We start from the raw sequence: 16528 nt of genomic DNA, 5'->3' as shown, positions 1-16528 counted from the left end.
ATAATTATATATAATATAATTATTTTTTACGGAGCTTGGAACCACGAATGGTATAATCGTAGACTTATCCTTCTAGTTTGTAACGAAAATTGTCTCATCCTACCCACTTATCCTCAGATTCTACATTTTCGAAGTTAAATACTTCCATGCATTCTCAGCTGAAAGACGCAATCTTTTCATCATTATGCATCTTAAACTCATTCTTAAAGATTATGGATCCGAGCATTTTGCAATGAGTATTTTTTTAAATTTAAAATAATAGAAACAAAGGAAAAATCAGAAAAATAAAAATAAAAATTAATTATTATTATTATTTTTCTTTTTTGTACCTTCTCGGTAGATCGTCGGGCTACATATCTCGCTACTCAATTCTTAATGCAACCTACTGACTTATATTGATTTTGTCTTTTCTATTTTGTCTTTTCTGTCCCGTCATCTCAGATACCGTTGTCTGCACATTTACAGTCGGCCTTACTTCCCTGCAAAACCTAAACTGACGGCTGTATTTCGCATGTCCCATTTTAAGGTGAAGATTCCGGCGAGCACTCGATTAGTTAAGCTCCATGAGATGTTTGTGATAATTTTTTCCTCTTTCTGGTTGGAATTGTTGCGTAGAAGTAAGAAAAAGGAGTAAAGTACTGGTGGGTTAGCTCACTAGCCTCAGTGGGGGAGGGGCCGCTGCAGAGAGTTATGATGACGAATGCTCTTGAACCGAAATATACCATATTATCATTACGTCCCAGAATCTACAAACTTAAAATCCGTGCAATGCGGTTGCATTATCCGCGTAACCTTTAGCTCTCTGAACCGAAAAAGGTATAACCATTAAATAAAGAAAAAAACAATGTTACATACAGTCATTTTTACATATTTTCTATGCACTCTACTGATATGATTGGTTGGATTAATTTTTTTTTAATATCCAACCAATCATATCACTAGAGTACACAAAAAATACACAAAAATGACTGCACATATAATTTTTGTAAAGAAAAAGCCCCAACCTTTTAAGCCTATATAATCTCTACAGAGTGAGAAAGAGTTTAAGAGAGAGCGAGAGAGTCATTTAAGCATCCATGGATACCAAATCTGATAGCCGTAACAACTACGAACAGAGTGAGATTACTGGTGATGTATATGAGTCGTCGAGCTCTTTAAACGGTGGTGGCGGTGGCCAAGATGGTGGTCTTCTAAGCTACTTGATCATACGGCCGGAGAAGGGTGGAATCGGGGACTTGTATCGGTACATGGTGCGGGCTGACATAGCGAGCGGGCTGAGGTTCCTGGAGGGTTCGGACGAGGGACTGGTGGGTAAGGTGGCGGCCGACCACAGATGGGTCATACTGGTTTCCATCATTATGCGCAGGATCATTGCCTTCTTTGGCAAGCCCATGCAGTGGACTGGCTGTGCCGTCGATTTCTTTCTTAATCTCCTCTCTCTCAATGGCAACCTCCCTGGTTTACTCTACAACCTTTTACGTGGTAAATTAGTATGAAATGTTTTGTATACTGTACATCCCTCTTGCCTGAGTTGCCTCCCTAGTCGAGTATTGGAATCTCTTCATTTCTTTCGATCGTTTGCATAACCAAACAACTCATTGATAATCAAACCTTTTCACGTGACTTCTCATAAAATTTTAGAGGACAGATTCAATGAGATTATATGAACTCACAAATTGATGTAACTTTAGATGATATGTTAGATTTATTTATAATTTTATAATTAAGGTATGTATCAAGTCATATCAATTTGAAAATTTAATTTTATACAATTCTTTGATGACTAAAGTATTTTTCAAAATTTAATTACGTGTAGACCAACTACCATTGCCAAATGTCGAGTTGCTCACTGATATCCGTGTTTCCTAAATTTAGAGATGTGATTTTTACCGTAATGCAATGGGAGATGCAGGAAAATTCGTCCTGCCACAGCGGGATACAGAAACTTTCATAAGTACAATAGGGCATTTAGATGGGCGGATTGACCTGTACAAGGGCCAAAGCTTACTACAAGAGGAGGTGGGTGACGCTGTTTTCAGAGAGAGAAGCATGAGGGTAGAAATTGAGAATCGAAATCTCATGGACCTTTGCATCATGGCCTCCAAGTTAGCCTATGAGAATGCCGAAGTCGTTAAAAATATTGTACTCAACCACTGGAAGGCAAGTCACCCCATATTTATTTTCCTCTCTCTCTCTCTCTCTCTCTTCCACCACCCCCCCCCCCCCCCCCCCCCCCCAACTGCATACTTGTTCTCTTATATTCAATGATAAATGAGATTCTGAACGTCTTTAAAAAAGCAGATGCACTTTGTAAAGTTCTACGACTGCTGGAATGGTAAGGGATATATTTTCCACATGATTTGAGTTTATTGATACTCCTTAGAACTTCTAGCTTTATTTACATAATGAACGTTCCCATTTGTTCATTTTCCTTCCCTGTTGGGAAAAAAAATGATTTGATAGATTTCCAAAAGGAGATGTCGACCCAAGTGTTCATACTCTGTGACAAGCCTAAAGACGCAAATTTGATATTGATCAGCTTCAGGGGCACAGAACCTTTTGATGCTGATGATTGGAGTACCGATTTTGACTACTCTTGGTATGAGATCCCTGAATTAGGGAAAGTCCACATGGGGTTCTTAGAGGCCTTGGGTTTGGGCAACAGGGCTGATGTTGTCTCCTTCCAGAATCACCTTCAGGTGAAAGACACAAACTTCTCCTCTTCAAATGGTGGAGATGTTTGCAGAAATCCTTCAGAAGGCACAGAATCAATATCTTCGAACACTGATTCTGACCTTCGTGGATTGGATCAGTCCTCTGACCCTGAGAGCCCTAAGAAGATTCCAACAGATATGGTGGAGATGACTGCATACTATTCTGTGAAGAGTAAACTCAAGAGCTTACTCAAGGAACACAAGAATGCAAAATTCGTGGTGACAGGGCATAGCTTAGGTGGGGCTCTTGCCATATTATTCCCGACAGTGCTTGTGCTGCATGAGGAGATGGAGACAATGCAAAGGTTGTTTTGTATATACACATTTGGACAGCCCAGGGTTGGGAACAAGGAGCTGTGTAGGTTTATGGAAGCCCATCTGAATTACCCAGTCCCCAAGTACTTCAGGGTGGTCTACTGCAACGACCTTGTGCCAAGGTTGCCTTACGATGACAAAACCTTCTTGTATAAACATTTTGGAGCGTGCCTTTACTATGACAGCCTATATACTGAGAAGGTATGTATTGGTGCCTCTCTGCCTACAGTTCATTTTTAAAACCGTAAAGCCAAAATCATCATGAATCTTGAGCATCTTATCCTGCAGTTCTCAATGATATGGAATTGTCCTCATGTAACATACAATTGGCAGGGTTGATCAATTCATCCCGATTTTAATCGGGATCTTTTTCAACCTTGTAGGCAAGTGATTTTGTTTATTGAGGAAATAAGCACGAGGAAATCACAAAAAGATATTTCATTTATTGGCTAGAAGTTTTGTATTGAAATATCAAGGAAAATGGAAAACATATCCAACTGTGTTTGCAATTATTGTGTTTAATGATTGCTTAAGTACTTTAGGTAGCATTAAATAACTAGAATTATCGTGATGCTATAATAGCACCTTTTAATTCTTTTCGTCGATATTTCATCTTCTTTAACAGTACTGAGTCGGTTTCTTCTTTGACGTATGCATATTTGAAGAACGTGGACGAGGAGCCAAACAGAAATTACTTCGGACTGAGATACGTTATACCAGCGTATCTGAATGCTGTTTGGGAGTTAATCCGAAGTTTAACGATGGGGTACACCCACGGGCCAGAGTATAAGGAGGGCTGGTTTTCTACATTGCTCAGGGTAATAGGATTGGCACTTCCTGGTATTTCTGCACATTGCCCCACAGATTATGTCAACTCTGTAAGGCTTGGAAAGGAACGTATCATGCAGATGTCCTCATTCTAAGAAAATTTTCTTCTGCAAACAATGCTTGTCATAGCGTAGAATAAACACGCAGTCATCAAGTAAAGAGGCCAGAATAATGTTACTTTCTCGAGTTAGGTTTTTGCACTAAGAATGCAGTCTCAACTATTTCTATTTTGTGTGGAAACCCTCAGTGTATACCACTCAGAAATTGATCGTGGTGTATCGGTCAGGTACTTTTCCCTATCATACCACCCAGCTAGCGTTTTTCATTACCAACCCATTTCCAATTTCATGCATTGACTTGGTGTGACAAGTGACAACCACTGCACAAGCAACAACGATCTTCTTACAGGAAACTATTTCCTCCAAACCATATGAGATAAATAAATTCTGATTGAAAAAATGTATCTGAGTAGCCTTATTTGTCTGGGAGTTGCCTAACTATTACATTAAAGCTCCACAAATAAAAATAAGAATATCCAAAGCTGAAGACAGATAATCCTTTCTTTATCGAAAAAAATTGCAATCATACTAAGAAATGGCATGATTTATTTAGCTCAAAGACCTCTTCTGAGATGTAATGCTGACCTCTCGAGCCCAAAAATTGAGAACGACGCATAGATCACCATGGCCATTTCTAAAACCTCTCGCATGATAAATGTTGTTTTCTTTTGCTTATTACACTCAACAATTAATCATGTGAGCAACGGCTACCATGTTTGCCTTCATTGAAAAACTGAACGATATTAAATCTCCATTATCGCATCAGACTGTATGAGCCGATTGGATCAAATCCAAGTCCAACTTTTTAAGCCTTACTACAGACTCTACATGACCTCTCAGAGTATGTATCTCCCCTAGCCTGCGAAATTCAAGGTTTATTATGATTAGTGCATTTCAGTTAATATTCAATGCCAAACTATCCAGCTGATTGAAAATTTAGGTATATCAAGGCATTAGAATAAGCTAATGAATCAGGATGGTAAAGAATCTCTGAAAGCTAAGTAATTTCAAAGGGATCAAACCAAACTCAAAGAGACTTCAGTAAAACTTTGTGGTACCTGGCTATTTCAGCACGCCGCCTGGCCTGTTCAGCAATCAAAGATGATCGCTTCCCATTAGTCTCCAATTCTGGAGACATCAATCCTTGTAGACTTCTTTGAGAAAGTATCCACTTCGCCTCCCGATCTTCCTTCCCATAATCTTTCTTAGAAGTAAAAGCTGTCTGCTCAAAACAAAAATAAAGATGAAGTAAGAAGAAGCATTTCAAGCAATGGTTGAGAGATTATAGTGGTTGAGAGATTGTAGTACAAACTATGGAGCAATGAACACGCCACTAACCTTTCTATCGAACACAAGATTCCATGCTTCTCCACTCAATGCGTAGCGCACTATGAACTTAATTATATCCAGTGGTATGTAGAAGATCAAACTATATAACCATATAACACCTGCCCATCCCCATCCAATGCCACTAATGGAAGCAAAGCTTATATTTGCATAGACAGCAATTACAGTGGCGACCTGAATGCATAGAAACCAAAGTCTCAGCAAATGCTACGAGACTCTGCTTGTCTTGATTTAGAAAATTTATAAGCAACTTTTATGCATGACATCATAATAGTTAGTTTTGTTGGACTTATTCAAAGAGGAGTCGTTTTTGCATAAACTTTACCAGTTGTGCCACCACAAAAGCAATCATCAAGAGAGTTCCTGGCCTCTCTAGAAATGACCACCCCTGACTGCGTGTAACAAATATGAGAGCCTGGCTGATGATGCTAACTTGCAAATATACAGCTGATGAAACTTCCTCAGTGTTGCTGGATAAGGACCTTACGTGGAAGTGAGTCTGCAGTGGCATGGATAATCGATACTTACAAGGAATATATAGCAAATCAAGCAATTGTCTTTTCTTTATTTCCTTTCTACAGCATCTCAAGAAATGAAGTTGTAAAACAAGTTTTACGAGTTCTATACCTCAAAAAAAGTGGTGTCCACTACAATCCAGTAAAATAAAACAGTAACCAAAGCAAGATACGTGCCAATGACAACTCCAGTTGCAAATATTTCATTCAGCTTCCAACTGTCAGGCATGGGAGATGGCTTTACCCGATCTTGAGAAATAGTCATGATTGTCCCTGATTCAGTTGCAAAAAGATGTTGAGAAGAAAAAAGTTACCGTGTTCCAAATGGCTAGGCATCAATAATAAAAAAGATAAGTAGATGACAATTGATAAGATGCTTTTAAACTCGAATCAACATATTTCTCATGCACAATTAGTTTGAGTTGGCTTCTAAATATTTTCTTGAATTATCTATTTCACTAACCACTCAGTCTATTCTGTCATTAAAGTTTGATCATATCCGTTATTATTGGGAAAGAAAAAAAAAAAAAACAGTGGCTACTTGAAATATTACCGTCATTCAGTATTGCTATTATCAGAACCATGAAAGGTGGGAAGTCATACTCCCATATCAAGGCTAGAAGCACAAAACCAAGCTGCAAAAAGGTTGAGTTTGAAGAATTATATGAAATGAAGAAAAAAAATTAACTGAAACACTAGCATTGGTGCTGGTGCATTCAAAAAAGAAAATCAAATAATCCTAACTTACCACAATCCTTATGGTTATGGAGACAGCATATATCTGCATATTTATGCATGCTAATTAGTTTTACAATTAAACAATTTAGAAGCAAGAAATACAGAAAGAAGAAAAAGGAAATAATATATTTAAGTATCATGGTTACTACTACAAAATTTTCAGTTGAATCTTGCATGCTTATTGGTTTTAGAATATCTCCAACCTCAAGAACAGCCAGTTAAAGTACCCAGATTTAATATCATCTGTTACATAGGAATCCCATGTCCACTAGAACATAAGAGGTAACACTTGTATGGGAGTCGAACATTCTTATAGTCCAAAGTTGGTTGGAAGGCAACATAGGGGCACCAGTCATAACTTCCCAGTATTTCAATTCTTTCCCGTTTGAACCCATTATAGACCTTGATGCCACAGATATAATGCTAAAATCATTATAGACAGAAGAAAGATTAATACTTAACTGTATAATTCTTCATTCTTTGGAATATAGCTCTGCTAGTTAACACAGCACTGACAATCACACTTAAGCCAGGTTCAGTTAGGACTATATCAGAAGCACTTCTTGCAGCATCTGTAGCATCTGCCACTGCTATTCCAATATCTGCTTTCTTTAGAGCAGGTGCATCATTCACGCCATCTCCAGTCATTCCAACCACATGCTTTTTTTCTTGTAAAATTTTCACAATTTCGTACTTATGTTCTGAAAGGTATATGGGATGGTAACTAGAATCAGCAAAACACCATGAGACATGACTATAATATGTAACATACAGATGATAAACATATTTTATAGGTAAGTACATAGTCCGGGGATTTTCATGTAAGCAATCATCTATTTTAGCTGTTTCAGTATTTAATCATCCAGTTTAGAAGAATGCTTACTTTTATGAGGTCGTTTACATGATCTGGTGATGTGGAAACCTTGCCATACCTTGGCCATGAAATTTTTAATTTTGTTGATATGTATGTTATATCAGCCTAATACAGTAATTCAGAGTTTTTGCTACATGTTCTTCAGTTAGTTGGCATTTTTTTTTTTTATACAGAGTAATCACCAGTCAACATGTCCCTTCTTTTTTACTTATCAAAAACATGTCCCTTCTTTTATCCCTAAGCTAGGCATGCACCCTATGTGTCTCAACCTCACATCTTCATCACTCTACACCTTTCTTGTGGAGGGAGCCATTTGATGTAGAGCTCAGTCATGGCTCAAAAATGAGGAAGAGCAAATGTTGGCCAGGAAGAGGATTTAATAGTATACCCTTCATCCTTCTTCCTTCTCCTCTTCCTCCTCTTAAAAACATGCTTTTATGTTCATGTTCCATCAATCACCAGAAAATAGTAATGTATGTTGTCTAATAGGTATAACTTTTCATGAGAGATTAGATTACAATACCAGGAAATACACCAGCAAAGCCATCTGCCTTTTCAATGAGCTCATCCACTGGAAGAGCTTCGTGTTCATCTTTGTTACGGCCCAATAATGAAGAAGAGGGGTACATGTTTGTTCCCATACCAAGTCGTCGGCCTGTCTCCTTTGCAATTGCCAACTGATCACCTTCATAGGGCATCATTTACGTATTAGTATATCTATTTGAAACTCCTACCCATAGCTATCTGATATTAACTAGAAAACGAAGATGTAATGGCAAAAATATTTAAAAAAATAAAAAATAAATTTAAAAATAAAGTAGATGATATTATAAATATTAGGAATTGCTGACTCCTTGGCACATCACATTCATACTTTTTGTATCTTTATGAATGCAAAAACATGAAAAAGGGATGTTTCATCACAGTGAGAAGCACAAGTCCTAGCTATAATATCATAAAGGAGAAAAAAATAGGAGTTGACATTTTCTTAAGCTTTTATACGTGAATTTATTGACGCCTATAACTGGTAGAATCTGACTGAGAACTGGTAAATGGTTCATATTGCATTTTTTGGAAGGTAGTTTTTCTTTAAGTTCCCCCCAGTTGTTGAACATCTTTAATGAGTCTAAGAGCTCAGGCCAGCATTATTATTTCTTTCAACTTATTCTAGAAAGAAAAATTTCTTTAGATTCTCTAAATCATTAGCATACTAAGAGGATAGTTGGCAATTACTGGGGTTTTGAGCATCATTTGTGAGTCTATCAGCTCTGGCCAGATTCTCATTTGTACTAACTCATGTTTGATCTCCATGTTTCAATTCAAATGCGGATTTTAGTTCCTGATACTTATTGATATAGTTGCATACAGTGTTGATACTGTTGCTTCCATGAAAAATTAAGATTATCTATGTAATTATGATGTTTCATTGAGTACTCTTCTTATTAGCAGTCTAAATAATGATTTCCTTTTGCTATTGTAAATATGTTGTCCTACGGGATTATTTTGATCCATATCCAATTCAGGAACTGCTGTGAATCTTTGCTAAGGTAAATCTAACTAATTTACTGTATATACATTGTGCATTCATAATATCCATAGTTTTTTTTTTTTTTTTTTTATCTCAAAGTTACAAATTATATCTATAACAAGAATACAAATTACAAATTTCAGCACCCAAGATGAGTCTAATGAAGAAAATGTCTCGTCACATGAAAAACAAGTTATTGAAGAGACAAAAAAGAGGTGTCCTCTATGTATTGAAATTAAATTAAACTCTCTGTAGTGTTAGCTAAACTGAGTGGAAACAATTCATAGGAGAAAAATCTTCAATGTCAAGACATAAAGACTACTCTAAATAAAGATGGAAATGGAATTTTGGAAATATTTGAACTATTTGTCATCATTAGAAATCCAAAAGTACCTGTAATCATCTTAACATTGACTCCAAGGTTAAGAGCTCTGCGGATGGTCTCAGCACTATCATGTCTTGGAGGATCAAACAAGGGTAACAAACCACAAAATGTCCAAGGACTTCCAGGAGACTCCTTAGTTCTTTCAGGAATTTCCTTAAAGTTTGATCAAATGAAGTCAATGAACATGTCAGTGAGACAGCATCAAATGATATGGCTTCTAAATAACTGCTTAAATGACGAAATGCTATCCAATTTCAGGATTTTATCTTTGAAGTGCAAACTTATCAATTTAACTCACCAGTCTGACCAATTAACATCAGGAATAAAAAGCCAAAAAGATAGCCATGCTACCTGATAAGCAACTCCTAGAGATCGCAACCCCCTCTCGGCAAATTTGTCAATGATAACATGCACTTTTCCAGCAATCTCGTCTTTCTCTCGGCAAAGATCAAGAATCTGACAGTTTAGGCAAACAATGTAGAAAATATATCATGCTCTGATACAAAGTCCTGAAAGATAAGTTGAATTTGGTACACCATTACCACATTCTTACAGTTGGCAATTTATTCATAAAAATATTGAGTTAAGGAACCCATTTTTGTAACTTCTCATCAATGCAGGGATTGGAACTTTGCTCTAAAAGGTCATGGGGGAATGAAAAATCAGGAAACCTGAAATATATGATTGTACTTTATGAAAATATGGATACCTGTTCGGGAGCTCCTTTGCTGGCACGATGCCAGTTACCATCAGAATCAATGTATGTAATTGCAGTACGTTTGTCCACTGGATTGAATGGAAGGAAATGCACTTCCTTGATATTTGCGCGTGCCTAAAGATGACAGACACTCAGTTTCAGGCATCTAAGCAAACATACCCAAACAAAGGAATAGAAGTAGTAAACCTCAGTAGAACTAAGATATTTTATTTATAGCGCTACCTCTTTTGGATCAGCAAGCATGTTAGTGATGGCTGCATCAATAGCATCTTGATTTTCCTGCCTTGCTGCTCTGGCTGCAAGCAAGACAACTGTGTCTTTGTCCATATCTTTGTTAAAAACCTGTGTACATATGAGTTACTGTTAGGATTATTAGAACAAATGAGGGAATTGAATTACTAGGATCTTCTTAGAGTTCCATGCACAGAAATTCAGAAGCTTCTTATTGAAATCAGAAAAGAGAAACCAGGAGCTGTATGATATGGTAATTAATCACATGGTAATTAATCATCTTCAGTTGTGATGTATAATATTTGAGACTGATATATCCAACATAGAGATCTTTCGATCCAATAGATAAAATGCGTCTTCTCATGAAAAAGGAGCCATAAACACAATGATTTCACACTTCTCTTTTCTTGCCTTAACCCAGATACTTAATTTTACACAACTTCATCAACAAAATGACCACCATGGTCATATATGCTACATAGATTTCCCAGAATTCAGGTAGAAAAACAGAGTCAGACTAGCATTCCCATGAAATAAATATGATGAGATGCAGCTAACCAAAATAACTCAGCGAGAATCTTGTTTATTTCATGAATATGCATTCTCCATAAGAAAGTGTGATGGAGAATTATTAATGTTGCACACATATTCAAGGCACAATAACAAAGGAAAAGTATGAATGAAATTGTCCCTCGGCTTGCTACTATGAATATATTTTCAAGGAATTTGATGACTTATATTTTAAGATAATATTTAAACATGCAAAGGCTTTCTACAGGATCAGCACCAACCTTTCAATCAGACTCAATCAGTACATCTAAAAGCATCCTAAAGTAAGCAAAAAATGGAGGAAGTTTCAAGTTGGATAGCATTGTGCCTACAACTGGAAAAATTGAAAGCTCTTGACTGAATGAAAACTACTTGAGTTGTGTCGCTTAACTGTCAATCTAACTACTTATCTACTTCTCTTGTGTTTGCAAAAATTTTGGGGCACAAAAGGTGGATTTCCATCGCAAAAATATATCAGATAAACATACCTAATAATTTAAAATTTGTGATCATGATGTGCTATGTACAGAAAAGTATAAGTTCATGAGTTCTTCTATTCTCACACCATCTACATCATTGAGATGGTAAGATTTGATTTGTAAAATTCAAATTTTAAAATTTCTCTTCCAAATTATATTATGCCAAGTAAGAACTTTACTATGTAGGTTATCCACATTGGCTTATAAGCAGAATTTCTACTTGTACGGAAGTTCTCGTGAGTGAGATTTGGTACCTCAATAAGGTTCCGATCAACAGTGAGGCGATTGAGAGTAAGAGTTCCAGTTTTATCACTGCAAAGGACATCCATTCCTGCCATTTCTTCAATTGCAGTCATCCTTTTTGTAATGGCACCCTTCAAAAATGAATATAAAAGTTCAAACAATCTCAATATTGGTTTTTTGAGTTTCACACTGTGTTTGTTAATAGAGGAAAACACAAAGTCGAAATATGTTTCATTTTGTAAATATGATCACTATTTTAAAGGTGAAATCTTATTTGGATAAGCTAAATCTGTTGGACAAATTTAGCACTGATAGGCTTTGGTTTTCACTTCATCTTATTTCTTTGCTGCAGGAACTTTGGTAGTATAAATTCCATAGTAGCTCTATCATATAATGACTTGCACCTGTTGAGATAGTCGATGAGAACCAATAGCAAGTGTCACAGATAATACAGTCGGCATAGCAATGGGTATTCCTCCAATTAAGAGAACAAGAAGGTTGTTAATTCCATTCCTGTATGAACGATGCTGTACAGGGAACATGACAACAATCTCGAGAATCATTCCCACAGCTATAGAGCAAATGCAAAAGTTCCCTATGGCTGTAAGGACCTGCAGAAAACAAGTTATGATATCACATTATAATTGGAAATCAAAATTTTCATAACGCTACAACAGCATAATAAAGAATTCTAAGTCACCTGCTGGAAATGACCAACAACTTCGGTGCTGTCAACTAAATGTGCTGCTTTTCCGAAAAAAGAGTGGACACCAGTTGCTATCACTACAGCTTCAATCTCTCCATGCTTACATGTTGAACCAGAATATACTTCATCACCTGTCCTCTTAGTGACAGGTAGAGACTCCCCAGTAAGAGCCGACTGCACAGACAGAATACACATTAGACCTATTATAAGAAGTACTATATAAGCAGTTATATCAGATACGTTGGAAGACAAAGGTATAATCACCAACGGAAAGTATAGACACGCTGAGAGTGCAGTATAATAAAACAGCTCCTTATTTAGCTTTTGAGAAGCACTTGCCTGGTCAATTTTTAGTGGGTCTCCTTCAAGCAGGCGAGCATCAGCAGGAATGATGTCTCCAAGCTTTATGCTAATTATATCTCCTGGTACCAAGACAGCTGCATCTTGCTCCTGCCACTCCCCATCTCTGAGAACCTAGGTGCATGAAGAGATGGTGTGTTGATATTTTATTGTACATAAAAGAGTTGTTATTTGAAAAGATTTAGTTAGGCAATAAAAAGAACCCCAACGAATGGGCATCCTTTGATGGATAAGGGAGACAGACTAGAAGTAAAAACTAAAAAAATCGAACATTTATAAGATCCTTAAAAAGCAAGAACAATATGACAAAGACTCAACGACTCAACAAAGGAAGCTGAGAAAATATCTGAGGCCTCTTCTACAGGCTCATTTCCCACTGAATCACACTTCTCAACTCTATATTATTAGGAGCTCCTTGAAAGTGTTTGTCATTAGAATTTTCTTCGTTTATCATTACTAACTTGACCAACAAGGTTAAAGAAAGAACTCTGCTAGTAATGGCATTATTTTTTTCACTAGAGCTAATGTGCAGATGCCCATATGTGTATGCTTGTATGACTGCATATGGATGCTTTGTTTAGTTGAAAAGTTAGAAGCAGGAGCATAGAAAGGTAGTGACAGTAGACATGGAGGGGGGGAAACCAAGTAGCATAGTAGATACACCATAAACTGTAAACTGAAATCATATATTTTCAGAAGAAGGTTCGGTTCAATGATTTTTGCTAAAATGTTCGGCATTCCCTAAGTATGACAAAAAAGAAGCCAACTAATATGCAAGATAAAATTTGATCATGTTGTAAACAAATTTAACTATTTGCCCAGCTGAAGATATCAATCAGAGTGTCACACCTTCGTTTTAGGAGCTAAACGGGCCATAAGTGCTGCTGCAGCATTCCCTGCATTGTTTTCCTCAATAAAACTGATTGTTGAATTGATAATGAGTAGGCAAACGATCCCTACAAAGTCTTGCCAGTCAGGACCCTCCCCCTGAAGTATGAACAAATCAGATTAGCTTCTTGCATTGTACAGGAGCTAGGCACAAAAAATAAAATAAAGAAAGAAGATTCATTAAGTGAAATTGCATGCTAGGATATACGCTACTTACTCCGCCATTGGCAAGGACAATTGCCATTATTGCTGCAGCTTCCATAACCCATGACAAGGGATTCCACATAAAACTTAGAAATTTCAAAAATTTGTTCTCCTGCATCAAAAGGGAAAAAGGTGGTGGTTTCCAAAGTTAGAGATCACCTTAAAATGATGAAATTTTTTACACCATGAATATTACTCTCTGAAAGAGCCACTCTGTATTTTGTAAATAAGCCACAAGCAATATGGTATCGGACGATATTATTCAAAAAAGGGGGGACCCCACAAATTTCTAACATTCAATGTTAACCACATTCCAGCATGGCTGAAATGAAACCTATTCCCTTCTTACTCATTCACTGTAAGCATTTTCAATATTCAACATTTACATACTTCATCAGGGTGATAACCTTCAATCATTTGGACTTTCTTCAGTGCATTTGTTGGGTCTGAACTATTTCACTCTTTCTCACTTTGGATAAACTAGTCTTGAAAACCCCATTCTAGATTTTTAGTACATCTCACAAATTTCTAGTTTTTCCTGGTCAGCTATATATAAAGATAACTTGTAGTCAAGAGCCAAGCTGGTTAACGCTGTTGATCTGAAATCCAGCTTGGATTGACTCTTCTATTTGCTTAAAAAAAAGTCGCGATCTTTTACTAATTACAGATTTCTTAAACTTACTGGCTTCTCTTCGAGCCTGTTTAGGCCAAAAATCTTCACTCGGGCTTCAGCATCTTCAGTTGAAAGTCCTCCCCGTGATGTTCTAAGCTGTTCAAAAACCTCTTCCAATGGTATGCGCTCCTATAAAATCATAGTGTTTGGAAGATGTTAATAGTGATATAGAGGGTGAATGTCAAACTGTGGTACTTGCAATGATTTCTTAAAACATACCAAATCGATCCCATCTCGATTGAAATTCTCGGGATCTAGCAATGGTTTATCCAAATCTTCAGCCATGTTTCAAGCCCGGAACCTGTAGTTACAGTCAAACAAAGGTTATAAATTCAATTAACATGAAAATTTTGAAATCGTGTTCAGTTGAAGAGTATGAGAAACTAAATGGTTAATACAAGAGAATTAACCATCTCCAGAACTTAGTTAGGTTCTGAGATAAAAACAATTTTCTATTTGAGCTATAATTCTGCGACTAGCACAAATAAACTCTACCTATCAAGCCTTATCCAATCCAACAGTTTGGATTTCTGTCACAGATCCAAACTTATTCTAACCATAAACTTGGGTTTTAAAACCTTTCATCTTCCTAGATGGAATCAATGAGTGTTCATTCTCCTATTCTTAAATTGCGAAATTCTAGGACAATCCTCCAGCACAATGTTCTGATATCAACTGACATTATCATCATTATCTCTAAATTCATACACCAAGTTAACATAAACGCGGTATAAGTAATTCTTAAATGGCAGAATCCCAAGGAGAGAAAGAATAAGATCCATCGGTAACATAAGTAAATGCAAATTCAGTCATTTTTCAAAGTCGATCATGAAGATCAATCTGAGTAAACTGAACTCGAACTGATGAAGAGCTTAACAGCATTTATAACGAACAAACTAGAATGATCTTGCATTACAATGGGATAACAAACCAAAGAGCTAATGTCATTATCAATTGCATCACCGCCAATAACTAATAAATAATGTCATCCGGCAAAGCTCACAGGAACAGATCAAGTTCAACGTACGAAACAAGAACAAAACTTTAACAAAAGAAAGAAAAGATGGAAAAATTTCATTACTTGCTGGTGAAAACAGTTGAGAAAATGAGAATGTCCGAGCAGTAGAGAAGCTGCACGAGTGAAGGTTAAGAGCCTCCTCCTCCTCCTCCTCTTCCTTTTCGAAAGAAGTGGATGAAGTGAGACAGGGAAGCCGAGGCAGAGATCTGGAGTGAACAAGAAGAAGTGGGAAATTTAAAAGGGGATAGTGTCATTAGTTCCAAATCTAAATGATTTGGTGGCTGACCGTTGGTTAGCAGTCCAGGACGAGCGGATGATGCTATTCTTGCATTTCCAAATATGGGTCGCGCCATTACGCTTTCTTTAATTACTTTCTGATTCATAGACAAAAGGGGTTAAGAAGATGGGAGGAGACCGTTAGCTTAACGACCTTTCAGAACGCACCCATCAAACCGTACCTAACGTTCCCTCCTCAGACCCAACAATGCCTCTCTGTCCTCTTTGGTCAATGGCACTACTTCCGCCATCACTACGACTGTCGTGCAAACAACGTATATACATGCATATCACACCTGGACAAAGACAAGAATAGACAGTTGGACACCTCCAAATCCAGCAAACCATGCCAATTCGATCGGCTGATTTTGGGGGTCCCTATTATGCTTGACACTTCCTATTTGCAAATTCTTTCGAGGTTGGTAACACAAAATTAAAAATTTCATCTTATCTTAATTCGTTATTATAATTTTTTTAAAATTTTTATATAAAATATAATAAATAATTTAATATTTTTAAATTTTAAGATAAAATTAATATTAAAATTTTATTTATTTATTATTATTTAAAACATCTCATCTTATCTTATACACATAATTTTTATTCCCGTATAACAATAACGAGGTAATAATTGTGTCACGTTTCAATCTCCGAAGCATGTATTCCATGCTCTCCATCATCCCTTCGATTTTATCAATCCATGACCATGCGTTCATGTTTGGGTTTTCCTGGAGCAACAATTACACGGCCCACAGCATGGCCGTGGCTCCATTTGAAATCATCCTCTTGGAAAAGAGTTAATTATTTATATTATATTATTAAAAAATTTTATTATATATAATTATTTTTATATATTTTATTAATATGATCATTCAAATCA

General features: G+C 36.6%; 2 protein-coding genes across 2 annotated transcripts; one reads left to right on the top strand and one right to left on the bottom strand.

The window, feature by feature from the left end:
- Nucleotides 1-489: 489 nt before the first annotated feature.
- LOC122279617 (triacylglycerol lipase OBL1) lies at nucleotides 490-4097 on the top strand. Its single transcript, XM_043090351.1, has 6 exons — nucleotides 490-830; nucleotides 987-1482; nucleotides 1913-2160; nucleotides 2302-2335; nucleotides 2464-3230; nucleotides 3695-4097. The coding sequence occupies exons 2-6, from the start codon at nucleotides 1077-1079 to the stop codon at nucleotides 3950-3952; spliced, it is 1713 nt and encodes a 570-aa protein (XP_042946285.1). The 5' UTR covers nucleotides 490-830; nucleotides 987-1076; the 3' UTR covers nucleotides 3953-4097.
- Nucleotides 4098-4259: 162 nt separating this feature from the next.
- Nucleotides 4260-15612, bottom strand: LOC122279611 (ATPase 10, plasma membrane-type). Its single transcript, XM_043090339.1, has 22 exons — nucleotides 15436-15612; nucleotides 14574-14655; nucleotides 14364-14483; nucleotides 13695-13793; nucleotides 13439-13576; nucleotides 12569-12703; nucleotides 12224-12403; nucleotides 11928-12134; nucleotides 11535-11654; nucleotides 10244-10363; nucleotides 10013-10135; nucleotides 9655-9759; nucleotides 9312-9456; nucleotides 7914-8075; nucleotides 6979-7217; nucleotides 6527-6559; nucleotides 6332-6413; nucleotides 5891-6051; nucleotides 5589-5762; nucleotides 5255-5437; nucleotides 4975-5138; nucleotides 4260-4775 (listed from the first exon to the last, which is right to left on the bottom strand). The coding sequence occupies exons 2-22, from the start codon at nucleotides 14637-14639 to the stop codon at nucleotides 4679-4681; spliced, it is 2853 nt and encodes a 950-aa protein (XP_042946273.1). The 5' UTR covers nucleotides 14640-14655; nucleotides 15436-15612; the 3' UTR covers nucleotides 4260-4678.
- Nucleotides 15613-16528: the final 916 nt, after the last annotated feature.

Source organism: Carya illinoinensis, chromosome 1 (assembly GCF_018687715.1).
Source record: "Carya illinoinensis cultivar Pawnee chromosome 1, C.illinoinensisPawnee_v1, whole genome shotgun sequence".
In the NCBI taxonomy this organism is placed as follows: Eukaryota; Viridiplantae; Streptophyta; class Magnoliopsida; order Fagales; family Juglandaceae; genus Carya; species Carya illinoinensis.
Note: the sequence above shows the minus strand (reverse complement) of the source record. Positions and strands in the feature narration are given on the sequence as shown.

Excerpts from the sequence above, each read along its gene's own strand:
- LOC122279617 (XM_043090351.1), top strand. The coding sequence starts at position 1,077 with ATGGATACCAAATCTGATAGCCGTAACAACTACGAACAGAGTGAGATT. Across the intron at positions 1,483-1,912 it reads ACTCTACAACCTTTTACGTG|GAAAATTCGTCCTGCCACAG; the intron begins GTAAATTAGTAT and ends TGGGAGATGCAG. Across the intron at positions 2,161-2,301 it reads TTGTACTCAACCACTGGAAG|ATGCACTTTGTAAAGTTCTA; the intron begins GCAAGTCACCCC and ends TTAAAAAAGCAG.
- LOC122279611 (XM_043090339.1), bottom strand. The coding sequence starts at position 14,639 with ATGGCTGAAGATTTGGATAAACCATTGCTAGATCCCGAGAATTTCAAT. Across the intron at positions 13,577-13,694 it reads TTGTCCTTGCCAATGGCGGA|GGGGAGGGTCCTGACTGGCA; the intron begins GTAAGTAGCGTA and ends TTCATACTTCAG. Across the intron at positions 10,136-10,243 it reads TGCTTGCTGATCCAAAAGAG|GCACGCGCAAATATCAAGGA; the intron begins GTAGCGCTATAA and ends TGTCATCTTTAG.